The sequence below is a fragment of the Octodon degus genome, unplaced genomic scaffold (assembly GCF_000260255.1).
Source record: "Octodon degus isolate 3935 unplaced genomic scaffold, OctDeg1.0 scaffold00031, whole genome shotgun sequence".
NCBI classification, from domain to species: domain Eukaryota; kingdom Metazoa; phylum Chordata; class Mammalia; order Rodentia; family Octodontidae; genus Octodon; species Octodon degus.
In genome coordinates this window covers 14,691,027-14,718,817 of record NW_004524607.1, presented here as the reverse complement: position 1 = coordinate 14,718,817, position 27,791 = coordinate 14,691,027, and the positions used below count along the sequence as shown (strand labels likewise).

At 36.3% G+C, this 27,791-nt stretch overlaps 1 protein-coding gene across 2 annotated transcripts in view; it reads left to right on the top strand.

The window, feature by feature from the left end:
- The window catches only part of Sdk1 (sidekick cell adhesion molecule 1), a 986,062-nt gene that overhangs the window by 376,843 nt on the left and 581,428 nt on the right, over positions 1-27,791 (top strand). For both annotated transcript variants that reach the window (XM_023713416.1, XM_023713415.1), the window contains exon 2: positions 16,594-16,753. In XM_023713416.1, the coding sequence (XP_023569184.1) occupies positions 16,594-16,753 (160 nt within the window). The remainder of the gene's footprint in view (positions 1-16,593; positions 16,754-27,791) is intronic.

Below are 27,791 nucleotides of genomic sequence, written 5' to 3'. Positions count from 1 at the left end.
TATATATAAATCCTGTTTTCTCCAGTCATTTCAGCCTCTTCTTAATGCCTTTTGCAGAACAAAGGCTCAGACTGACAATTTGATTGTTTTGTTTTAATACATTATAATTTTGGGGTCATATCGAAGACTCTTTATTTAGTCCTAGATTCCAGATATTTTCTCCTGATTTTTTTCTATACCTTTATGTTTTTATATTCAAGTCAATGACCCATTTTAAGTTAATTTTTATATCAGGTATGGAGATTAGGCAGAGTTTCATTTCTTCTCTTGTCAAATTTCAGTTGGCTGTGCTTGCATTTGACTTTTCATCAATTTCCTTTACTATTTAATTCCTCTGCCAATACCATATGTTTTTATTTATTTATTTTTATTAATTTTATTAAGAAACGAATAGCAATGATACAGTTTCAAAACCGATTAGTAGGACAGTTTCAATAATTAATACATTGCACATGGTTGTCTTTGTAGTGGTTATTCATAGTACAAGATGCAGATATGATATCCTGCCCAAACACTATTAGTACACATTTTTCTTTTCATTGAAGAGAAAGTAGCTGTATATCTATCCTATTTTGTATATACAGACACAAAATAGTCCTTCATTTGCATCCCCTTTTTTTAGTTTTGTCAGAGATGGGTATTCCATTGCCATTTAAATATTATAGGTGTGTGAATTCAACAAAATAATCCAATATAGTCCAGTAGTCCATAATAATAGTGGGTTATCATAGGACTGGCAATGTCAGAAGTTGTTGATTTGAGCCTTTTACAGCTCAGCATATTAATATGGCTTTACTTTTTATACCTCGTTTTTATACTTTTCTGCTGGATGGTTAAGACCAAAATAAAGACCTATATAACAAGAAATGTAACTTTTATATGTGATAAGGTCAGTCAAATCCCCTCAGGATTTCCCCTGAAACCCTGTACCACAGTTTGTAGATCCTTTGTCAGTGTCAGCCATGTGGATGAACCATGGCCATTGCCTGACCAATTTGCTCTCTGTGAAAGCCTGAGAGAATGTTTTCTCTCCATTTGACTCTCCTTAGGTGCATTATACACCATCAATCACTTTCCTCTGTGGCCTCATAATCTCCTTGATGAGTAAATTTGGGGCACAACTGAGTTACAGGATATTATAGTACAGGTTCTCCTATGTCCTGAGTTTTCACTGACCTTGAAAGGCTAGGGCCAAAATTCGGCTGTCCTTGCAGCCCTTCTTTTTCTGTGATTTTTAAGAGAACTGCAAACTTAAGTTGTTTAGCCTCCAGAAGAGAAGCTTAATGATATTATTACCCTATAACATAGGCAGTTGAGCTTAACCTCACTATCTGTCTGAATATCAAACATCTTAGAGATAACATGGAACAGGTATTTTCCATCAAGTATTGATATATTAAACTTTAAATCCCTACAGAATGTGAAGAAAAAAAGAAGAAGAAAATTTAAAAATAGTTTAAAAAGGAATAAACAATTACATATTTTACATGGAAATTTATAAATCTAACCATATACAGCATTGTAGCAGGACAGTCCTATTGACATTTTTTTCTTGTCTCTTGTTTTCATTTATTACTCTTTTTTAAAACAAACATTTACTTGAGAGACAGTATACCAGTAATTGGTATGAAATGACAAGCAGTATGTATTTAGAAGACCAGAATGACAGGCATTCCAAGCATGACCCTAGTATTACATCATACTGCCCTTATTGCTGTAGCTGGATAATAAATACTGATATCAAAGGAAGAATAATTCTTCTCACTTTATTCTTTTATCAGAATTGCTTTAGATATTCTTTCTTTGTCTTTCCATATACATTTTAGGATAATCTTCTGCAGAAGTCCAAAAAATATTAATGGTGTTTTAATAGGAAATCCATTTACTTTATGTGTGTTTTATATGGATTTAATATCTTTATTAAGTCTTTCAATCTGTGAACATATGTATTTCCCCCAATTTCAAATTTTAATTTCTGTAATCAGCATTTTATGATTTTCAGCATAAGATTGTATTTAAGTATTTTATTTTCTTTGGAGTGATTATAAATGGTCTTGTGTGTTTCATTTTGCTTTCTACTAGTTCACTGCTTATTTATAGAAATGTAATTGGTTCTCTGTGTTGATCATGGAGGCTTGTATAGTTCACTTGCAAATTTAGGAGAGTTGTGTTTGTGTAAACTTCTATTCATTTTTTTTCTTTTTGTCTTAGGGTCATAATTCTTTCTATAATACATCTAGTAGAATGATGACATTCTACCGGCTACCAAATTTTGGGAAAAACAATTAGTTTTTAACCGTTAAGTATGATGTTAGATGTAGATTTTTGATTAGTTGACCTTTATTAGATTGAGAAAATTCTATTTCTAATTTGGTAGAGTTTTCTTTAAGTCATGAGTCTCGGATTTTGCCATTTTTCTAAATTCATGTGATAGATCACATAATTTTTTTCTTTATTCTACAGATATGGGGGATTTATGATTTTGTTCTTTGTATGTTAAACCATGCCCTTACATATCTAGGACACATTACATTAAGTCATAGAACATAATTTTGTAATGTATTACTGGATTTGATTTGCTAATATTTTGTTCAGGACTTTTGTGTCTAAGTTTGTGAGAGATAGTTGATGTGTCTAAGTCTGTGGTCTGCAATTTTCTGTTTTATATTGTATTTGTAAGGATTTTAAGTCAGAGTAATACTAGCCTTCGAACATAACCTGAGAAATGTTTTCTAGAGAATATTTTAACTCCACTTTAAATGCTGGTTGAATTCTACATTGATACCATCTGGATCTAAAAGATTTTATTTTAGTGAGAAGGTTTAAAGTGACAAGTTTAATTTGTAGGAATCCTCAGGCTTTCTGTCTTATTTTTATTTTTTTTTAAAACAGTAGCCACTGTTCAAGGTTTATTTGGTATGGTAGTTGGTGTGACACTGGGTTGCACTGTTCACAGGTAGAACTTTTTTCATTATACGGCAATGTACAATACATATATATATATATATATATGTACATATATATATATGTATAATATACAAAATAAAATCCTTTAAAACTATCATGCACAAGACGTGCAATATTAGATTTGTACACTGGATCCCAGGTTGTGTTCAACTGGGGAAATGTCAGACAAGGCTTGGTGGGTGAAGCTGCATAACCAAGTAACACACATGTTTGAAGAGTAACTGGAGCCTGTGCAGCAAGGTGTCTTAGATGCTGGGCTACTTCATACTAACCAGGACTACAAGTGCAGCACCATCCAGCATCAGGACAGACTTGTGGTGTTTTGTGAACCATTTAAACTTCTAACTTTTGGAAACTGATGTTTTCCCCAGGCTATCTTAAGAGTACACATCAGATAAAATGGACAACTGGCACAACTCTCACTAAGCCCTCCTATAGCCTAGACAGTGACATGGAGACACTGGAAGACTTTAAAACTTCAGCTCCTTCTGGATCGACCAAGGGTATCCATACTCTTCAAATGTGCCTCTTCCTCAGGAGTCAGAGTCATCTTCACAACATCAGAGATCCCACACAGGGACGCTGGAATCTCCATGCTCTCTGAGGATCCAGCCATGGCAGCTCAGTGGGCGCATGCCCAGCCTTTCTCCCATTAGGTAGCGGAACCGGGCTGAATCCAGGTTGCAGCCACTGCCAATAACATGGATCTTGGGAAAGTCGCTTATCTTCCAAGCCACATAGGTCATGATATACACTGGGTTGGACACAACAAGCAACTTGCAGTTAGGACTGTACTTTACGACATTAGGAATGATGAATTTGAAGATGTTCACTCTACGCTGCACCAAATAAAGGTGGCTCTCTCTCTCTCTCTCTCTCTCTCTCTCTCTCTCTCTCTCTCTTACTGGTGTGCTCCAGCGGTGATAATAACCAGCTTGCAGTTTGCAGTTACATTATAGTCTTTGCCAGAGATGATTTTGCTATCTTAAGAAAAAAGATACCATGTTGGAGATCCATCATCTCTCCCTTCAGTTTGTCTTCCATGACATCATTAAGAGCAAGTTCATCTGCCAAGTCCTTCATTAATATACTGATGGCACAGGCCATGCCAACGGCACTGAGCCCAACAACCGAGGTCTTATTCTGGGGCACTTTTTTCTTCTTAAGGAGATTCACAATCAGCTGACCCTTGAGACTGGCCATCTTGGATTTAGAACCAAAAGGAACCAGGAATGCACGTGGGGCATGCATCGGGGTGTATGCTTCTCAGATCTGGAAAAGGCAGCAGCAACTTCATCACCTGTCTATCTTATTTTAGATGTACTTTAGTAGATAGACTTTCAGGAATTTGTTCATATCTTTTTTTTTATGTGTTTGGTATGGGGTCTTACTACACAGCTCAGATTTGTTGTAATCTTCCTGTTTTTAGCCTCCTCAGTGCTGGATTATAGGCGTGCGTCACCACGCCTGGTCTTGGTGGCCAGCTTACTGCACCTGGAGGGCAGGGCCAGAGGCTGTGGGGCATGTGGTGCCAGGGATTGAGCCCTCATCCCTATACTTGCTTAAGCAGGTGCTTAGTGTGCTGAACTGTTTCACTGAGTCTGTTCATACCTTTTCAGTTGTCAAATTTATGAGGTTAAAGTTGTTTGCAGTATCCTTGTTTTAATGGCTGCAAAATCTGTATTTCTGCTATTTCTTTGCTAGTATTGGTGATTCATGTTATCTCTCTTTTTATTCTTTTTAACTTGATTAGAAATATATCACTTGGTCACTCCTACCAAAGAAGCAGCTTGTTTTAATTCATTGATTTTCTATATTATTTTTCTATCTTCAATTTTATTGATTCTCATCTTGTTTTTCATTATTTTCTTCTTTAACTTGCTTCACATTTATTTCAATTTCCTTTTATTTCTTGAGGTAGGATTCTAGGTTATTGAATTGAGACTTTTTCCATTTTCTAGTACAAGCATTTCAGTGCTATACTCTTTCCTGTCAGCACTGCTTTAGCTGCATCATCCCACTTATTTTGGTATGTTGTATGCTTTTTTCATTCTGTTGTATTTTAAAATTTCCTTTCACATTTGTTCTTTGATATTTGTATTTTCAAAAGCATATTATTCAGCTTCTAGGTATTTGGAGACTTTCTGTGCTTGTTTTGTTATTGATTTCTAATTTTGATTATGACCAGAGCAGAGCATAACTCTAGGGATCAATTCTTTTTAATTTGTTCTTGTTTGTTGTATAAATGAAAATGTGGTCTGTGTTGATGAGTGGTCTATAGGAATTTGAAAAAAAAAGAAGAGAAACATATGTATATAATAGATGTGATGACCATCATGCAATTTATTTCTATATTGTGGTGTTGTTATGTGTAAGAACAATTAAATATGCCAGAAGGATAAACAGTGAAAATTTAGGTAGTGTGTCTCACTGTAAGAAACATTTGTAGGGCTGGCTAGATAGCTCAGAAGACTAAGCACCTGTTTTGGCAAGCACAGGGATGAGGGTTCGTTCTCTAGTCTCGCATGCCATGTGGGCCCTGTCCTGGGAGCCCTGAGTCAGCCATGGAGTCTGGACATGGTGGTGCATGCCTGTAATCCCCGTGCGAGAGAGGCTGAAAACAGGAGGATCACAACAAGTCTGAGCTGCATAGCGAGACCCTGTACCAAATACATAAATGGAAGAAACATTTGTAGATCAGTCTGTAAAATTGTGCTCTAAGTAAAGAATGAATTTATTTATTTATTTTACTAGGGATTGAACTCAAGCACTTGCATTTGCCAGGGAAGCGCTTATTCCACTGAGCCATCTCCCCGGCCCCCTTTACCAGGAATTGAACTTGGAATCTTGTGATTGTTAGACAAGTGCTTATGCCACTGAGCTATCTCCCTGGCCCAGTAAAGAATATTTTTTAAGGAAAAAGATGATCTAAATAAAAATAATGTGTACAGGCATCAATGAGCAACTTCAGGTCTCATCTCCTTCATTGGCTGCAAGGCCTTTTTGTGTGTGACTTTCAGAGTGTCCTTTACTCTTATTGGAGAGAAAACTAAAGTACAGTGTATTAGTTAAAAAGAATACCTCTAGGGTACTGATGCTGTTATATGTTTACTAGGGCATTTTCTTATTTTGAATAATGAAAAAGTAACCCAGTATTTAATTTTCTCTTCTATAGTAATTTTCACTAGGTATGAGAATATAACTACATTTAACATTCCAACTGAGTGTACTTGATAAAAAAAGTAAAAATTAAAAATTTGAGAATAAAATTATTGCAGAACTACAATCTTATTTTAGTTAATTAAAAATTTTATTTTTGGATTTATTTTTAACATAGCCTACTAGGATATTTAAATTTTACCTTATCAAATTGAGTTACTTTTAATATTACTTAACATATGTTTCATATCTTTGACAAAATATCATATTCTCTTATGTGCATCATTCTCTTTATATGTATTTCACTTATTCTTCCATACATATTCCTAAAACGTTCCAAGTTCTGTAAAATCATACAATACATAACAGAACTTTTGGGAAAAAACGTGTTGGGGCAGACCATTCAAAACCTATGGAATTTTGCGATCAGAATATATAAAAATACTTGTAGTAACTTTCTCCATTGATTTTCTGTTTTGCTACAGAGAGAGGAGCCTTCTGTACTTACTCATTAGCACTTGCAGTTTCTCTTAATATGTGCTATATGGAAAGCACTGTGGTTCTTGAAGTGCTCAAACCAGCTACTACTTGCAGTGAACAAAGAAATGACCTTTTAATTTTTTGTTTTTAAAGTAGTTATGCTGTTACTGCAGCTGTTGTTTCCTTATAATTGTAAAGCTTGCTTTTTAATAAATCATAAGAGCTTATTTATGATAATGTAGTAACATTAATATTTGGGGGGTTATGTCTAAATCACTCCAATTTTCATGTTATACCAGTGTCAGTTTCAGATTTATCAAGCACATATAAAGTAATTTATACAAAAGAAATGTGGGCTTAAGCCAGACTGTTCTATATATTTCCTTATTTGTTCACTATTTATCTCCTTGAGCTAGAAGGTAAGTTACATGAAGGTGTGAATTTTACTGTTTTTTTAAACTCACATCTGTACTCTAGGCATAGAATTCCTTGTTGTTATTTAATGAGTATTTGTTGAATGAAAGAATAAATGAGTCAATATTTAGAGTTGTCCAGACTTCTGAAATAATTGAAAATAGGAACACCTGTTTTTCTTTAAACTGAACAACTTCTTTGTTCTTAATAGTTATTGACATTTAAGGCTGTAGCCTGATTTATATGTGTGTTATTTAGAAAGCCAAAAGTAAATGTGTTCTGGATGAAGTTCAAGATTCAGCGTTCTGTAGGAAGATGCAATTTCCTTCTATGGCAAGATGTTTTAATAGAAACAGGTGTGTTGTGCTTCTGTGCCAGGCATGGCCATGAGCATTTTGTGCATAGTAACTAATTCAATCCCCTTGATACCATCAGAGCTGAATTTTTCAGGGTGTGATCCAGGGACCTTTGGCAGCCATGAGACCCTTTGCCAGGAGAGATCACAAGGTCAGAAGCATTTTCTAGTAATACAAAAGACTTTTTGCTTTTCCCCTGCTTGAGGTTTTACTGATGATACCAAAGCAAACATGAGAAAACTTCTGACATTTGAGTACATATCAAGACAGCGATAACAGACTATACTGGTTGATATGTTTCTTCCTCACCAGAAACCTATAATTTAAAAAAATCCATCTCCTTTAAGACTATCCTTGATAAAGTAGTAAAAATTATTACTTATAGTTTGACTCTAATAAATGCCTTTTAATATTCTGTGTCCAAATTCAAGTAACATTTTTTTTAAAAAAAACACTTTGAATGAATGCAAAAATGTGATAGTTGCTTTGAGGCAAAGTCCTTATAAAGTTTTCTTAGCTGGTAGCCCAATGGGCTCCTTTTTTCTTTGCACTTCATTTTTACTTGAAGTAGTGACTGACAGACAAACTATCATAATTGAAACTTAGGAATTTGGCAGCATTTTCTTGAAAATGAGTGAAATAAGTCTGTTTCTTAGGTGAAGGGTTTGGGAACTGATAATTCTTTTGGCTAGTGATAAAAATCAAGCTAGAATTTTAGAAATCTATGTGGAATTCTCAGAGTGACATTTCCCTAATATTTAAGGATTTCTGTAAGTTAAGGAAGATATTAACATGTGATATTTTTTACATTGCATAAGGAAATATGTCAACATTAGAAAGACCTGCAAGACTCAGTGATCCAACAAAGTCATGTGTGTATAAAAGGTCAAGTACAAGGTAGATCAAAAGACTTTAATGTAATAGGATACTAAAGTTTCTCTGGTAAGGTTTCAGATCCTACATTATTATAACTCACCTTTACAAAAGTGACACACAATTTTGGTATAGTGTCAACAACAAAAATAACTGAGTTACTTGAAAAGGGTATCACATTTCTTCTCATGTTTCAAACTACGTGTTTTGTGAGACTGTATTTTATCCATGTCCTTCAACTGAAGCAGTATATTGCAAAAACTAAATGCAGACGTATGTGTGAGGTCAAATTGTCTTTTATTAAGGTAATCATTGAAATAATGTGAAACAGTGCCACTCATTAGAATTTTGTTTTGTTTTAAATGTTTCATAGAGAAATCTTTTCGGTTAACGTAAAAGGACTTCAGTATTACTACTTTAAATGAATGAATCAATGTTTGAAAGCTCAAAATGTAACTTTCTAATATAACACATAGTGGAAATAAATAGCTCACTTAAATAAAAAGTGAGCTATTTTACATTCTTCCCTATTTTTTAAAATAAAAATTTCAAAGGGGTTTTCCTGCTTTCGAAGAAATTGGTTTTATTATTTTGAGTGGGAAATCCAGATATAGGAGGGAGCATGGGTCACCCATAATCTCAGAGCTGGGGATGATAGAGCTGGGATTAGAATCCACGGATCCACAGTCTTTGCTCTAAGCTATCCTCCCATAGGAGTTCTCCTTTAGAAATCCTAACAGTTTGTAATTTCACTGAAATCAATAGGTTTTATCTGATTAAACTGAGATGTCTGTAGGAATTTCCTTCACTTGTAGTTGCCTTTGCCTAAAGGAATTGTCACCAGTTTGTTGTCTCCTGAACCTCAGATTTTATCTGAGTATATGTGTGGCATAAACTAAACATCAGAGAAAAACATATTATATTTGAATTTATTTTCTTGGACTTTGGCCTTTTATTAAATAGAGTTAGACTTATAGGGTTATTTGAAAGATTCTTTGAAAGAAATATTGTCATATGTTTAGGAAAAATGTTAGTTGTTTCTGATAACTTCTTATTTCTTTGGTCATAATTTCTTAGTCTAAGCCATACAAACCATAACAGCACACTTCTACTTTGAAGTAAAATATCAGAGAGCTAGAAGCTTACTTGAGTTTGGAGAAATAAGGAATTGCTTTCATCCCACTGTCTTTTATTACTAATTTATATACTGAAATAGATGTGTGCAGAGCTGGAACAAACCAGCACATAAATACAAGCATTTATGTTTCTATCATCATCTTCCACTGTAGGTTAGTGCCACTGAAAGCCTGAATGGCTTCTTAGGGGGACGTACTGAAAGACCAGGTTTATCCCATGAATAAATACACAGTTAATTCCCTTAAATACACAGTTAATTCACATTGATTACAGAGAAAACAGAGATAATCAGTGGGACTTCCCCCTGACTAAATGCCACAGCAGACTCTTTGCAGTACTGTTTAGTGGAAACCTTAGGGCCCCTGCCTAAGATTTTCTTATTTTTACATGCATAGATTCCAATACCAAGAGAATATTGATAGTTACATTGACCAGTTAGTCAGAGAAACCATATACTTGCTAGTCAAACTTTGGAGAACAAAATAATGACATGATGAGATCTGGGAATATGTGAGCCAAATGTTCTCCTGCTTTGCCCCTTCTGATTATGGTGTCCTCCAAAGAGCAGGGAGACAGAGACCAGAAAGAAGGGTGGGCATTGCTACCTTTTAGTATTAGTCTCAGGTGTCCTGGCACCTGGGTCCCCAAATTCTGTGTCAGGTCAAGATAGCAGTGATGGGTGCTCCCGCGAGGCCTCTTCTGGTCCTTGGTGGTATGTGGCAAGTTTTTCGTGAGGCCTGGGTTTTTATGGGGTGGGAAGATAGGAACTCTGTTCTCCCCTGTCAGGGCCTAACTAAGCAGAAACAGAAGTCAGGCTGGTATTCAGAAGTCCACTTTTCAGTCAGTATCTAAGAGCATTTGTCAGGAAAAAAAAAAAAATTCTAATTTGTTACAAAAGATGGTGGTACAGGGGACAGTTTTTAAGGCTTCAAGAGCTATTGAAAGCCACCGTTTAGCTAAAGCAGCACCAAGGAATGTAATCCTTTCCTTTTTCTTTTCCCTTCCCTCCCCTTTCTTCTCCTTTCTTCTCCTCCCCCACCACACCCCCCCCTTTCTTTTGAGTATTAGGAATCAAACTCAGGACCTTGCATTTGCATAACAGGCACTGTGCTACTGAGCAACACCCCCAGCCCCACCCATCTGTTTCTATCAGACCTTAGAGCCTTAGCCCTCTGCAGCTAAATTTGTTAGCTGTTCTCAGTACTCCAGGCACTCACGCCCCTCCAGTACCTGTCCTAGCTTAGCTCTTAGGATCTTTGCCAGTGGGAGGGCCTCACTGCTCTGACTTATACCTCTGTCACCTCACCTTTCTCTTGGCTTGTTTACAGCTCTTTATGTAGACCATGAGCTCATCAGGCAGGGCCAGCTCTTTGCCCAGTGCCCAGCAGCCAGGAGAGCTAGTGAATGTGTGAGGAATGACAAAGTACCTTCATTTGTAACAGGAGCAGGAGCCAGCATGGGCCTCAGCCTTAGGCCTACTTTTCTGTGTGAAGATTGTAGAGCCTGGAAGGCAGGAGTAGAGGTGTTCTCATAATGGTCACAGACCCTGTAGACCACTGTAGCAGGATATCTCTGTACAGGTGCCACATGATTAAGAGTTAGATTTGCCATCATACTCCATTAGAAATGCTTGAGAAACATAGGTGACAGTTGCAAATCAGTTTGCTCTTTTGTTTTGTAATTGCAAATACATTAGATTTTTGATTGTTTGGAATCAGATCTGTTTATTCATTTATAGGAATTTTTTACCCCAGAGTTTCTGATACTTACATCTAGCAAGTGGTGCTGGAAATATATAAAGTGACATACAGAAAAATTAAATAAAAATGTATTGGCAGAATATGATACCATATTTGAAGTCTTAATATCTGACAAACTTAGGGAATAAAACCTTGGCATTAGGTATGATGACGGAACTGACTCTTTGTTGGAATGATAATTATCTAGTTTGGGAATGACTGTATCATTCCGTCACTTCCCTTTTAACCACCAGAGGGTTTATATAGTGCTTGCAGAAACTGCAGCTTGGATTCCCTCATCCTAAGGCATAGAAAAGACTTCATCCTGGAACAGGAAAGTCTTCCTCAGTACCATACTAGGACTTTTCATATCTGCATAGATAACTACAGTAGAATGTATAGAGCAATATATTTAAATTTTACTTCAAATACATTTGAAATGTGTAACTGTTTTCTTTAAAAAGAAGAAAAATGAATATTTACTTCTAATTAATATTACTATTCTGAAGAAAGCACATTATACTGTGAGATTAAATTCCTGGCTTCAATAGGTATACATAATGAACTGCCAGCAGTTGAAATTAGAATGATTACATTTACCAAAATGGGTTCCTCTACCCATATTTTTTAGAAGAGTTTTTTACAAATGATCCATTATGGCCTGCACTTTTGTTTCCCACCAGAATTTGAAAAATAAAACTTTTTGTAAGTGGTAAATTTGTAAGCTTAGGGTACAAAAATGTTTGAATTTGATAAAAAAGAAGTTTTGAAAGGAAGATTAGTGGTTTAAACTGAAAGATTAGTCACCCTGGGAAATGTAGCTGTGGCAAAAGCAGAGTTCAGTAATGAAAGGTCCTGCTCCAGCTGATTGCCCATTCATGCTGTGATTCCAGATCCTCCCCACTGAAGTTTCACCTGATTGATGGTGCTGATTGCAGGGGCTTAATAAATTTCATCATCACTTTGCCAGATCATGTGGGATTTGTCTGCTGAGATCTCCCCTTATTTGTGGTATGGTTGATGCTTCTGCTAAGTGGAGGTTGATCATCATTATTTCATTTTTCATTATTGCTTTAAAATAGAGAAAAAAGACAAGTTACTGAGTAGATGACAGTTGTTCTAGCTGAAGCTGTCATCAATAGTCACAAGAATAGCTTGGAGTTTGGTGTTCTTGGTGCCTACTAGTTGGCTCCCATCCCTTGTGCTATTAAAGGGTTACAATAGAGTCTCAATTTTCTGTTGTGAAGCAGATCATTAAAATCCACAGGAAGTTCCCCCTTTCTCATGTGAGGAAAGCTGGACCACAGGACAGGCTTAACCTCAAGTTTAACTCCACATGGAAATCGCTTCAACTCTTTCACATGGATCAGGTACCCTTTTTGAAAAGCAGATTATCTTTGCATTGGACAAGTAAAAAATTCATTTCCATGATATCTGAGAACCATAAAAGCCTACTTAGGGAAGTGACTTCATCCTAACATTATGATGTCTTGAGAGAACATTAAGTCTGTTCTCCTTTGGATAGACTTTAAATCTGTATTATCCAGGTAAATTGCGACTCTCTATACATAAATGATTTATGTTCTACTTAAAAGCATGTGAAAGTAGAAATTTCATAGTTTTCTTTGGTAATTTACTCTAGGGTCTTAGAATTTCATTGTGATAATGCAGAAGTATTTAATACTTTCTCCATGTTTTCTCTCAGGAAAGGGAGATCTTTTATTATTTAAAACATGGATACACACCTCTCCTAGCATTAAGTGGTCCATTGGCTTTTCCCCAGGTCACAATTTACTAATTATCTTGAAGTAATTCAATCATCCTCCTTTTCTAGCTCTTATAGGTCTTTTCAAGCTTTTTGGGGTCCCATATATAAAGTTTGTAAAGATCAAATGCTTTTGAAGGGTTTTGTGCACACTTGAATACTAATCCATCTTTCTTTCTTTCTTTTTTTTTTCTCTTTTTCTCCAAGGCATTTGTGTTTTGTTATCTTTATGCCCACTTTAGATCTCCAAATCTTTTTGGGTGTTTTTTAATAGGAAATAGTGTTAAGTTCAGAAAGGTAACTTTTATTCTCTGTGTTTACTAATCTATGTTAAAATATTTGAGGTGATAATTTTAATTTAGATACTTAAAATCCTAGCACTTTGACAATATTTGTCCTCTTGTATACTAAACAGCAGCATGTACACTAACCTAATTTTGTAGTCATTTAAATCATGTGACATTTGCCTACAAACTGTAGGAAAGTATTCCATGTAAAGTTTTTTCCTACAGATTATAGCAGTCATCATGGTAATTTTGTATTTCACATAAGTATGCTTAGTTGACTATGAATTCTATGAAGAATAGAATTATTATATCATTTAAATTAAAAATCATTATATATTATATTAACTTAATGTGCTGTCAATTTGAAAACTAGATTCAAATTCTTGGGGTTCTATCTTGGAGCTTTTTCTTTTCAAAGAAATATATTTTTATGACTTATGCATATAGGACACTGGAACTCTAGCAAGTGGCATTTCTTTTTCTGTTGTTACAGAGACTTCAAATGGCAAGACATTAATAAAACCTGCAGCTCAATAAATCCCAAGGTATCAAAGCTATACTCATTGCAATTCAGCTTTACTACACTACTTATTCCATAAGAGTAGATGGTTTTAGCTGAAGTACATGGTAAAAAGGGAAATTGGATACACCGTTGACAATCAAAACCTAAGAATACACTTGAGATGCAGCTTAGAATATGTCACATGTCAGAGACACAGATGGAATTCTCACAGTAGGATCTGGATTAATGGGTCCTACTCAATTAAGTGTCATATTTTATTTTAACATCCAACACTTATGTGTTTATGTTCCTGTGCCAAACTTAAATCATAACCTTTTAAGGGATCATGATTGTGTCTTATTTTTTGTATCCTCAGTGCTGATTATAGGGCCTAGCACATAGAATCAGTGTATGTTTTATTGACCAGAAAATCATGCAGGCCAGAGACCTATGATTCCTCTGGACACCCCATTCCTCATTACCTCTGTAGCCACTCCATCACTGAATCTATTTTACCACTGAAATATAGTTTTAAAGTTGTTTATTCCTTACCATCTCTTCTACTACAATCCCTGCTGCCAGTAGGGATTGTGCTGCCTGTCAGCATTTGTTTCTGTTTCCCTGCAGTGACCTCCACATTGGTCTCTACCCACTCTAGTCCCCATTTAGTTGATCTTCTACATTATAGCTAAAATGATTTTGAAAGTTTTCTGCTCTTCTTCTGTAGGAAGAAGTAATGATTACCACAATATTGGTGTTACTTTTGACTATGGAGTATTCACAGGATGCTGATATCATCAGTCACTCATGGTAGAAAACTTTTAATGTGAAGTAGGTGCTGCTGATACTTGTGCAGGATGTATGCTATCGCCCTACAGAATCTGAGCTTTGCATACCCTGCTTCATTCACTCACTCTATGCTTGCAATAAGGCTTGTTTTTTCTGTCTTTTGTACTTCTCAGGGTTACCCACTGTGTTTGTTCCCATAACTGGGTCTGAGTGTTGCCTGAGTCTTGACTCCTACAGATCCTGCATTCAATTTCATTGACTAGATAAAATGGCTTTCCTCTAGGTTTTTACTGCACAAATACAAATTAACATTTTGTAGTTAAGTGAATAAATGGATGGAACATAGTAAATGATTGCTATTAAAAATATACCAATTATGATGAAATATGGTGATAAAGAAAAGACAAACTCTATGTAGTTGGTCTTTGCTATTGCTGGGGGATGGTCCAGGAGACCCCTGCAGATACTCAAATCCACAGATGCTCACACTGTTCACATCTTCCCAATCATATTAAATCAAATCTAGATTTGATGTAATACCTAATACAAGGAAACGCTGTGTAAATAGTTGATAACCTGTATTGTTTAGGGAATTATAAGAAAAAATATCTGCAAATGCTGAGTATGGACTTTGGGGGAGCAGTACTGGAGTTTGAACCCAAGTCCTTTGAACTGAGCTATGTCCCCTTTCCTTTTTACTTTTATTTTGAGTCAAGATCTCACTAAGTTGCCTGGGCTGGGCTTTAGTTTGTAATCTTCCTGTCCTAGTCTCTCCATAGCACTGGGATTTTTGGTGTGTACCACCATGCTTAGTCTAGAACAAACATTTTTTTCCTGAGGATTTTTTTAAATGCATTTAGTACAGGATCTACAAGGCCTTACTATACAGATCGTACTTGTTCCTCCTATTTTCAGCCTCCCAAGTGCTGGGATTACAGGTGCACACCACCATGCCCGGTCTCAGTCACTTTCTCAGTGTGCCCTGGGGGCAGGGCCGGCATGGCATGCCAGGGATTGAACCTTGGTCCCTGAGCCTGCCTAAGCAGGCACTTTAGTCCATTAAGATATCTGGCCGGCCCTATTTTCTGAGGATTTTTTATCTGAGGTTGGTTTGGTCTGCAGAGGTGGAAATTGTGGATATGGTAGAGTTAACTGTATATTTAAACTCTATGTACTGTACTTGGTATTAGTGTAGATGCAACCGTCTCCTGTGCAACTACATTTTTAACATATTTTCAATTTTAGCACTGTTATTCCATTTAATACTTAATTTGTTAAAGATTTAGTAATATGATTTGAAAATCTAGGTTAGTAACTCTACAAATAAGTTATAAAATTTTGAAGGTATATATAAATCCTTGAGCATTAAGTTCCCCTATTGAGAATTCTATGACAATTCTGTGAGAATTGTACTATGTAGAAATTTGGGGTTCTGGAGCCAGATTATCTGGATTTAAGTAATGATTTAACTTCCAGCTAGTATATGTGAGACTCATCCATGTTACTGTGAATAGAGTAGCTGATTTGTTCTCATAGCTGTATAGTATTCTACTATGTGTTGTATAAATATAATGTAGGTTTTCTGATTTACATCTCATTGAAAAATCACTAAAAGAGGCAACTTATGTATGTGTATGAAATGAAAGTTAGATTGCAAGTCGTGTTATTTTTGTACATGTCAATGTAGCTTATCCTTGTCACTTTTTAAAAATTGATGTTTATATGAAGAAATTTCTGTTTTATAGTCTTGATTGTTGCTTTGAACAACATTGATTGCAACTTTGAAAATAGATTTCCCAGTTAAAACCAACAGCTTGCTTGAGCAGGTATTACCCGGCCTATGCCTTTGATAAGTGGCATTAATCATAAATAGAAAGAACTTATACAAACATGTTAGATGTTTTTAAATTGTCGTATTATTGAGCTTTTGGGCTTTAGAAATAACAGCTGGACTGTTACATATTTCTAGTGGGCCAGCAAGTCTTTACTCTTTAATTGACCAAATAGCCATAATTTTGACTTTTTAAAATTAGATCTATTAAAACAGCTTCTTTGTGAATCCATTGCTTGTTATTTTCATGCATACGTCATTCAGTTTTATTTCTTTCTGTTTTTATTACCTCAGATGATGTTGCACCTTATTTTAAAACGGAGCCAGGCCTGCCGCAGATTCACCTGGAAGGGAATCGCCTTGTCCTCACCTGCCTTGCTGAAGGGAGCTGGCCTTTGGAATTCAAATGGATGCACAATGACAGTGAGCTCACCACCTACAGCAGCGAATATAAGTAATTGATTGCTTGAAAATCAGACTCCATTTCATTATGTGTTTAGAATATTTGTTTTATTGGGTATAATAGCAGTTGTACAAGGGATAAAGATACTGGATGGGATTTTTAATGTATTAAGGATTAAAGGACTAGATTTGAATGTATAATTGGAGTGTGATTTACCATCTGATAATAGTATATATCATTATTTTGGAAAAACTAAGCCTGTCAGTGAGGCCAGTAGACAAAAAATGGTATAGTTATATAAGAATTCACATACTTTAAGATGATAAATTTGGTTTTCTGTGACAACAGTTCCACCCACAAGTATAGCTCCTATCTAGTGGATATAAATATTTAAATAGAGATCTTTATTTCTGTAGCTTCCATAGCTCTGAGTAGTCACCAGAAAACATCCTGGTTACAGTTTCAAACTAGGACAGGAAAAGATGGCATCATGGGAGAGCAGATATAAGCACTGTCTCGTTATTTAGCAGCAAAGCCCCATATATATTAAATGCCTGCCTTGTGCCAGGAGTTGTTCTGGCCCTGGGGATATTGTGAACTTGGTGAGCAGTGGGGGAGTACAACAGAGGGGCAGAGCTCAGGGGCAGAGGTCCTGAGCAGAGTTGTAGATTAGGGTGGGTCTAAGCTGTGACTCCACAAAGGAAGCAGCTCTTGCACTGCTTTTCAAGTTTTAGTTTCTTAAGAGTTTGAAAGCTTCTTAAGAGTGTGTATAGTTAACCATTTTTCTCTGTAAATATTGTTAGATTAAAGGTGAAGTTGTAATTTGGATAGAGAGCTAGTCATGTGGCAAAGTCCAAGTCTCCAAAATCAGCAACAATGTCAATACCACCCTAGTATTTAAGTGCATTAAAGAGGAATTGGCTGTGTGGAGGTTCAGTCAACTCCATGTGGGAAATAGCGCCCCCCCCCATCTACATTAGAAGTCCCATATTCAGTCTTCCCAGAATGTGTGTAGGTAAAAATTGTATGTGTATTTTTCACTGATCACAGACATTTGACAATTTTAAGTTTTCTCCTAAAGCTCTTATCTTCTGTTCCCTCTAGACCACATGGAGGACTGGCTAGCCTGCTCTGCAGCCAGTACATGGGCAGTGGCTGAGCTACGCTGCCCCACCAGCCCTTGTCTTCATTTGCCCTCTGGCCCTGCTCTTCCTATCACCCTCCACTTGATTTCCATCATTTATTCATCCTTTAATGCAGATGAGCTTGTGGGCCTGCCAAATCTGCTTTTGGGGAGCAGTTTCTTATAGTAATTCAGAGCACGTCAGAACCAAATAGTACTCCATTGGAATCTCAGCTCTGCTGTATATTAGTATTGATGCTGTGGCCTTGATCAGGTTCTGTGTGCCCTACCTTAGAGCAAAACAGTGAGATTGGTCACACATCAGTAGTAGCGTTGTAAACTCCAGTATATGTAAAGGGGCTGTTTGCTGAAACATAAATAAGCTAATGAATCTGGGAAACAAGTTTCAATATTATTGCATGACTTTATGGGACTTGGTTTGTTAGAAATGTAAAAGCAAAAAATAAAAGATTGAACTAGAAACAAGCACCACATGTGAGTAATGGGTTTCACAGTATGTCACTTGCGCTCAAATACCTGCTACTCAGCTCACTATCTCTGTGGCTTTGGGGAAATTAACCATTGTGTCACTTTTTTTTCACCTGTAAAATGAGTATAGTAAAACCCACATCACATGGCTGTCATACAGATTAAATACATAATACTTTCTGCTCAAGAAAGGATGGTGTAGTTTCAAATGGATCAGGTTGTTCTTCCTAGTGAAAAAAAATAGTGGTGCAGAAAATCTGTCAGAGTGTACTTTGAAGTTGGGTACATGGCATGTATGGTGGAAAGGAAGATTTTTTCCAAGAATATATATATATATATATATATATATATATATATGTTTTTTTAAAAAAATTAAACCACCTGAGAACATGCGCTTTTGCTAGGTACCATGCCTGGTATCTTTTCCTATGCCAATTTGGTAATTTCTGCCAATTTATAGAGAAAAGGTGCCTATGTCCCTTAAAGCCTTCTTGTGGGACTATGCCTTGGGCACAAGATCAAAATTCTATTCAGAATTCCTTTTCTTACAAATTAATAAGATAGATATAAAAGATATTATTTGCATTCCATTGTACATATTTAAAACAATTGTGTAATAGTTATATTTTAAATGCTTAATTGTACTCTGCTGTTTTTATGCATGCAACTTGTTATGCTTATAGACAATTTTGGTCTTTATAAAATTACAGGAAGAAGTGTTTTGTTTTGCACTTCTCCTCCCAAAGTAAGTTTACCTGTTCTTATAAAATATGCCACGATAATCTGAAAGAAGGCAGAACATTGTTGGTTACACTGAAGCAAGGCAGAGAAAGCAACTCATTATAGATGAGCCATTAAAATAACAGAGCTGCTGCACTGCTGTTTCATTGGAAACACAATAAGAAGAAATGGGTCATTCAGAAGCAAGAATGGTTTGAGATAGATGAATTATATTCTGTTCACGGCAGGATTCAAACACTGAGATGGGTATCAAGAATCCATAGTACTTTGTCATTATTTTTTCAAGATATAAAACCTGTCTAAAAATCTCATGCTATTTTTTCAAATTACTTCTTCATGTACTTCCTTCCAATAAGCACGTTCCGCTGTGATATGTTAACTTTCATGAGACCTTTCTAAGTCTCAAATTGGAAAACATGGATATTTCAGAAAATGGTACCTTGTTTCCTACCTAAGAGTGAGCTTCTATTTTTTCTTTTTTAGTCCCAGTTATAGAAATGTTAACTTTATCAAAAATAATATACCTTTGCTTTTCCAGCTTTGGCTAAAAATAATTTTCTTCCTTGTTGCTTATGTTACAAATTACACAGTGGATTTCAATGAGTTTCAAATGTTATATTTCATATTCATAATAAGACCTATATTAAGCAAAGATGACTATATGAGCAAATTAATAATAGTGCAGTTGACCAAATTTATGAGGTGGTCTTAAGGTACATTAGGTAGGTTTGTATTTGTCCTCCCCCCCCAAAAAAAAAAACATTTATTAAAGCTGGATGTGCTGGTGCATGCCTGTAATCCCACCACTTGGGAGGCTGAGGCAGGAGAATCACTGTGAGTTCAAGATCAGCCTGGGCTACATAGTGAGACCTTGTGTCAAGAAACAAAACAAATTATGAAGACAACAATATGCAACATATTAATTATTATAAACGTTCTACTAACCTGTATTGAAACTGTTTCATCACTATTCTATCTTTTTTCTCAACACAATGAATAAAAATTAAAAAACAAAATGAACAAAAGCATTTATTATCAATTATTTTTAATATGGGTGGGGATCGATTATATTTACATTCAAAATGTTTATGATGGGGAGAGAAAGAGAGATACAGAGAGAAAGATGGTGAGAAAGAGCATGAATACTCATACACCAAGAAATCCTTAAAGCTAGATGCTATATCTTGTTTTAACAGTAGGATTATTTGAATACCACTAAACCAGTGCAAGTTATGTAATGTTCTTATGAGACTTGTTTCTGTGGCTTAATTCTGTAGAAGTAGTAATTTGATGGATGTTTATTGATTTATTCCAGCAAAAATAGGAATGGTTAAGGCAAAAAAATATTTTATTATGTTTTCTCAAAAGCAAAAACTTTAGAGTACCATAAAAATTATGAAATAGCTGGAAATAACTTTTACAGAAAATGAAAAGAACCTATGTGAAGGCATTTCTCACAAAGCTTTACCAAAAGATACAAAAGAGAATCACAAATAGGAAATCTAAGCATTTTACAAATGTCATTTCCTTTAAAATCATTGTAGAAGTATATCCTAATATCAGTGGGTCTTTTATTAAACTCGTCACTAAGATATTTTAACAGAAATCAGATCTCTCGGTGAATAATTTTAAGAAATTCTTCTATTTTTATTTTTAAAAATTTATTTATTGGATACAGGGTCTCACTATGCAGCTCAGACTCACAGTGTCCTCCTGCCTTAGCCTCCCCAGTGTTGGGATTACAGATATGCACCACCCTTCCTATATCCAGTGGCTGGCATGGCATGCCGGGGGTTCCAGGGCCAACATGGCATGCGGTACCAGGGATCGAACTTGGTTTCTTGCACTTACCAGGAAGGCACTTAGACCACTGAACTATCTCATCTGGCCCAATTTGAGGAAATTTTAAAACTCATCCAGAAATGTAAACAAAAGAATTCCAACAAACTTTTTAAACATTAAGTCTCTGATAGGAAGAGATTTTCTCTCCAGACATTGAGACATATTATAATCCTATAAAAATTAATAATGAAATTATATGTAATTAAGTGAGCATTCAAACTAATGAAATCAATCTTTGGAAACAGCATTCAAATAAGATCCTTATTATTGTAGTCAGGGTTTGCAAGAGAATAGATTTAATACAGGACACATAATTTATAGATTATAATATTCACCCAAAAGTCAAATGCAGTGCAAGAGATCTGCCCACATGCTAGAAACCCAAAGAACTGAGCTGAGGGACTGGATTCTATGACAGCGTTCTGCACAAGTCCAGCTGGAGACATTAAGCCCATGGCAAGGCCTCATGCAAGTCTGTATCAAGGTTCTGCACGGGGAAGGCCCAAAGGCCAGTGGTGGAAGCTAAAAGTATGTGCCAGTGGGATGAAGGGTCTGTGCTACCAGGTTGAGAGAGCTGTACTAGAGCCAGGAAGCAATGCTCAGAGTAGGGGCCAGAGCTCCCCCAAAGAGAACTGCATCCCTTCTCAGCAACAGTGAAGATGCAAGCTCCTCTGATGATGAGAACAACTGAAAGAAAGCCAGCATGACAAGCTTATCTAAGAGGAGCAATAGCACCATCTTCCTCTCCAGTTCTCTTTTTATGTTGCTGGCAACAATCCTCAGGTGGGCCTCCACACCTAACACCATGCTCAGTTCAAATGGATTTTCCAAGTTGACCACTAGATAATCTACCACAGTTATTTTAGATATAACAACAAAATGAATTTCAGAAACATTGCAAAAAAATAAATTTAAAATTGAAAGATGAAAAAAACAAAAGGAATATTTGAATAATCTGCAAATATACCAGGACGAAGTATAAAAGCATTGAAAATTTCATCAAAAAAGTGAGCACAGATAACCTTACAATATTTTCCAATTTCTGCCTGCCTAAGTAATCCTTACAAATTACTGAGGGGTGGGGGTATGGAGACATTTGTGACAGCAAATCAGACAGATATATGTCTAATAATCCAGTTCTTCTGAAAACAGTATCTGAGACCAAGTTTCCATTAGGTAGTTTATTTGGAAATGCAGGCAGCTGTATAGAGAAAGGGGCAATGAAAGGGAAGGAGAAGGAACTGGTGTAATAGGATATTACCATTGTAACTGGTTAGAGTTCAAATCCACTTGGAGCCTCATGAAATGCATCTCCATGTCCAACCTAAGGGGTGACCAAAAAGCATTTATTATTTCCAGTATTTGAAGGATAAATTTTGGCCCTATTGTTATCAGCCTAAATTTGTAATTTGTTCAAGTATTAGTGATCAACTGAACATTCTCACTTTGGTACCAAAGAATCCCAGCACCACAAGCAAGAAATATGAGGCATGGGTAGAGGAAAGTTCCTGTCATCAACATTAACATAAAGTCATTCAAGGTTCTGTACAACTGCTGCCCAAAGTAGTGGCTCAGGCAAAGGTATCACAAAAAGAATATCATTGAATTCATCTTTAATCCTGTAAGTGTCATCTGTATCTATCATTAAGCCCAGTCCATCAAAGGCTTCCCTCCAAGATGATAGCTATAGTTTCTACAAGAATCTTATTCAAGAGAGTCAGTGAAACAAGACATTTTTTTCTCATTTGAACACATTGCAAGACTATGTTTAATCCTATTATTTCTCCTTTTCCATCCCATTTTAGTTATGCTTTACTCACAGCAGCTCTGAATAGTTTACTGGTAGAGTGACTCAACCCTTTATTTTTGCTTTTTAGTTACCTTGCTTTTGTTGGGCAATGGAAGTTATTGTAACTAATCTTGGAAATAATAAAACCTCAATGAATTCTCTTTGTCCCCAGTATGTGGCAACAGCCATATTGTTTTAGAGTAGTCCATCCAGGTTCACTTACATCAAAGTAATAACTCCTTTCCATGTGACATGATAGATCTAAACCATAACCGTCACTGATCTGAGGTGATGCTGTGTGAAGTGTCATGCTTGTCAGTTGAGTACTCTATATGTCCCAAGAATGTAGCCCTGACTATATCAGTAGTCAATGAATAAAAATGGCAAATCCATGTCCAGAGCAGATACTGAATTTGGTAAGGATGGTCATTGCATGCTTCCATGGTAGAAAGGTCAGATATAATCATACAATCAAGAGACCCACTTAGGAAAGAGGGCCATGATGAGGCTTCAGCATTAATCTCTTATGATGAAGGGTTTAGCATCTAACAGCACAAATACCACATTAGCTTTGCTGAGAAAAATTCACTGCTATTGGACTCATTCATAGCCCCAGGCCTTCCAATCTGGTCAAATTTCTTATGTCCTATTTCATAAGTTGCCAAGAAATCTAAATGAAATCCTGTGTGAGTCATCTTTTCTTGCAGGTTACCGAGAATCTCATGAGGAGGAAGCTCTGTGGTGTTAGCAAAATATTTATATTATATATTAAATGATTTATCTACACGTGACTTTTGTTTCTGAATATAAAGCTGTACTTCTCCCAGGTGGCTTTCCTGTTAACCAACTCATTTGCAAGTGCTAACTGTATCTTTCTGTTTATTCTCTAGGGATCCTTTCCTAAACCTCTATCTATTCAATGTGAATGATCAAATTTAATACTTGAAGCTTTGACTACTTGAAAGGATAATCAATCACTATGGTTTTTTGATCACCTGTTATTAAGGCTGTCATGTGGCATCTTCATTTTTAATATTGAAATTACTTGTGCATAAACCCAAACCAAGGTACTTAACTCTTCTACTCATTGGTGAGGCCCTAGTATAATTGAGAAAGTAGCCTACTTTAAGATAGGAGTATGATACTCAGATAAAAATTCACTAGTAATGATTATTTCCCATTTCCCAACCATGGATCTTTCTAATACCCATGATCAGGCTCTTGGTTTGTAATAAGTTCATAGGGAGTTGCTTTTCAGTATATATAGTTCCATGCTGCAGAAGACATGATCTGATTCTAGAAAGTTAAAGGTCTTTGTTTGACTGTCCCTTTGGGATTAGTAGACATGCTCACAATATCCTTACTGACAACATATATATCTGGTCACATCAGATATGGTGTGTATATGCTCACTTGAGAGAACAACTTTTAGAACTTAAGTCTAATCCAATTACTGAATTGCTGAGTCCTCTTTCTTTCTGACATACACTAAGAACCAGCAGCCGGGGATAATACTTTGTAACAAGAATCAAACTTTTAACTCTAATTTGAAACAACTGTAAAACAATATATGAAAGAATCATTTTTAATTTATGGATATCAGGAAGCAAATGATTATGAGCCCTATCATTACCCTAGCTTACTACCTTAAGACAATTTACAGACTATTGTGCATAAAAGAATCCATATGGGATGTGGGGGCCTCCTCAGTTGAAGAGACCTGAAAAAAATGGGAAGATCAAAGTAGTTAGATTTCTCAGAGTGGAGTTCTAGAAAGGAGTATATTTCATGGAGAAAGAATTCTGGAGATATCCAGAGGATCTTCCCCTTATGTAGTTGACAGAATATTCTTTAACTCATTTGTACAAAGCAACTACTCAATGTCAGGAAAACAGTTATCCAAGAACAATTAGAGGTGCTAGTTCCCATGCTCACAGGAATGAATAGTATGCATGTCCTCATGGGCCAAGTTGAAAGACCTCATAATTTGTGAGGATATTGAACAGAGTACCAAGAATTACCTTGCGTCTATGTTGGGAAAATACTAGGCCTAAAGAAAACACTTTTCTGCCTAATAAGTCTTAAAAGACAAGATGAAAAAAGATCAAATTGTTTCCAGGGATGTTCACACTATCAGAGACCAAAGCTCAAAAATATTTGATAGACATGCAAAATATTTTGTACTCAACAAGGTAGAATTTATTCATGGTAAAATTCACTGTCTATGTGTTAGTGTCCTCTGCACTTGTTATGGGTGGGTTTGGGTTCTGAGATTGCATTTTGCTCCTTCTTGTTATCATTTTGTGTAGCACTGTCTTCTGACCTTTGTTGTAAATCTGTGGTGCAGTTATAACCTTAGAACCTACTGAAGTTCAGGTGCAGATCTACAAAGTTTGGATTTATCCAGTTGTGCCTGGCTTAGGTCTGGCTGCTGTGCTCAACTCCTTCCTGCTGCTGCCCTTGGCGGTGAACCTGTTGTGCCCCTCTGGCAAGATGTTCTGCTCCTGGACTAGCTAGGTGGTTCTGTCCCCTACACTCTCTATAGGGATTTCAATGCAGGGTTTCACCCCAGGCCTGTATGCCAGGCCTGAGCTGAGTCTGGAGAGGACAAGGTAGAGTAGGGGGAAGAGGCAGCTCTCCCACACACTCACTGGACCTGGTCTAGGACTGGATCTAGGGGTTCCTGGAACGTGGCAGAAATTCCTACTCGGCGGGCGGGGTGGGGGAGGTACTGCAGAGTGGTGGGGGGCATCCCAAGCAAGTGGAAGAGGGTCTCACCCACTCTGCCCCTGGGCTGGGACGGCAGGTCCTGCGGGCACAGGGTAGCCGGAAGCTCTCCCACACACTCACCAGGCCTGGGCTAGGACTGGATCTGGGGTTTCCCTGAACGTGGCAAAAATTCCTACTCGGTGGGCGGGGGTGGGGGAGGTGCTGCAGAGTGGTGGGGGGTGTCCCAAGGGGGTGAAAGAGGGTCTCACCCATGCTGCGCCTGGGCTGGGACCAATAGGTCCGCCCGGCGCAGGGTAGCGGGAAGCTCTCCCACACACTCACCGGGCCTGGGCTAGGACTCAAATTCACTGTCTAGATTCTACTAAAAAATTTCTCAGATCTATAAAACAAGAAAACATGGCCTACAATAAGGAAGATACTAAGCTGAAACTGTTGTAGATTTTAGAATTAGTAGACGACAACAATGGAGCTGTTATGACTATGTTGCATATGATCAAAGTTAAGTAGACATAAAAACGTGTTGAAAAGTCAGAAACCAAATTTCTAAAGGTAATAAAGTATCATATTTGAGATGAGAAAGTCCCAGATTGGCCATTAGGCATTTAGATGTTGGAAAATATACTTATTATTTAATAGAGAGCAAAAGACATAATAGAACTATGTAAGACCACTAAGAAAAGAAAGAAAAATGAATGAGCATTACAAGAGATGATCTAATGTATATTATTGAAATCCCCAAGAATTGCTATGTGGCCTCCAGAGGCTGAGGCAGAAAGATTACCATGAGTTTAAGGCCAGCCTGGGTTACATAGCAAGTTTAAGTACAGCTTGAACTATATGAATCAATCAATCAGTAAAAAGTGTGAAACTTTTCTAATTTTCTTGAAAATTCCAAAGCCACAAAGCAAGAAATTATAAATGCTGACATTAGTAGCCAGTGCAATAAGGCAAGAAAAAAATCAAAATTATATAAAATAAAGTAAATCTATATTTTCAAGTGACATGATCATCTAGGTAGGAATTTTAATACCATTGAAAAGCTGATAATCAACAATGTTATAGGGTACAAGAGCAATATATAAAAATCAACTCTATTTTTGTTTACTAACAAAACAGTCTGAAAATTGACACAGACATACACACTTATATATTTTAACAATTGTCCTGTAACTGTGGGTTTCCTGGTTGAAAATAATTGTTTAAACATTTTTTGTCTATATTGAACATACAATTTTTTTATCACTTTAAACAAAGAAGTATCACTATTTACATGGCATTTGCACTGTATTATTAAAATACTCTACAATGATTTAAAGTATATGGGACAAAGTATTTTGTTATATGCAAATACTGTGCCACCTGTATAAAGAACTGGAGCACCTGCAAATTTAGATGTGTGCGGCATGTCCTGGAACCAATATCCATACATACCAAGGCAACTGTCTATATATAGATAGCATCAAAAAACTGAAATACTTAAGAGTGAAATCTGACAAGAGATGTGCAAGATCCTTACACTGAAAACCTCAAACCTGCTAAGAAAAATAAAAGACTTCAGTGCATAAATAATATATTGTTACACCTAAGGATTTTAAACATTTTTCCCCCAGTTTTGTTCTTTGGCCATATCCCTCAGGTTTGAGGTCCTAACATCTGTCTCCCAATTAAAATTCATCACCAAGCCACAAGGAACTTCCCCGTACGTGTTACTTGCTTTTATTAAAGTTTTTATATCTTGAATTTTGTACTCACTGAAAATAGGGCCTGTTTAATTGAGAGCTCTTTTCTTGTTTCTTAACCAACCAAACTGAATGTGACCCTTATCTGCATCTTCCTGCGTAAGGCTAATTCCCCTCATTAGTTTTCTACTAGCGTATGCTCCACTGATCCTTTCTTTGTGATGTGCCAAACTTCCAACAACAGATTGTCTTTCGGCTCAGTTGAACTAGTTTTGTCCATGCTAGCTAAAATAAGGAGAGTCCTGTATAGCCCCCAGCTGCTTAACTTGATTGTATCCTTTATCAAAACTAACACATAAATAGTTGGAAAACTGAAACATAAAACTTGCAATCTAATTTTGGCTTTTTGTCTATATCACATACTATAGTTAAAATTGTGAGACCTGAAATTTATAGAATGAACTTCTTGTTTCTATGGCATCAAGTTCTTTTGTCTTTCTGTCTATAAGAAAGGAAAAAGCAATAAACTTCGGAAATAATAAGTGGTTACACTACTACAGTCCTACTCCAAATTAAAGTAACCAGCATTGATTTCTTAGGCCTTTTGTGATATGAACTTGTACTATCTTATTTGGTTTACACCTTTAATATTAACATAGTATAAACTTGTATTTATATATCTCCCATTATAATATA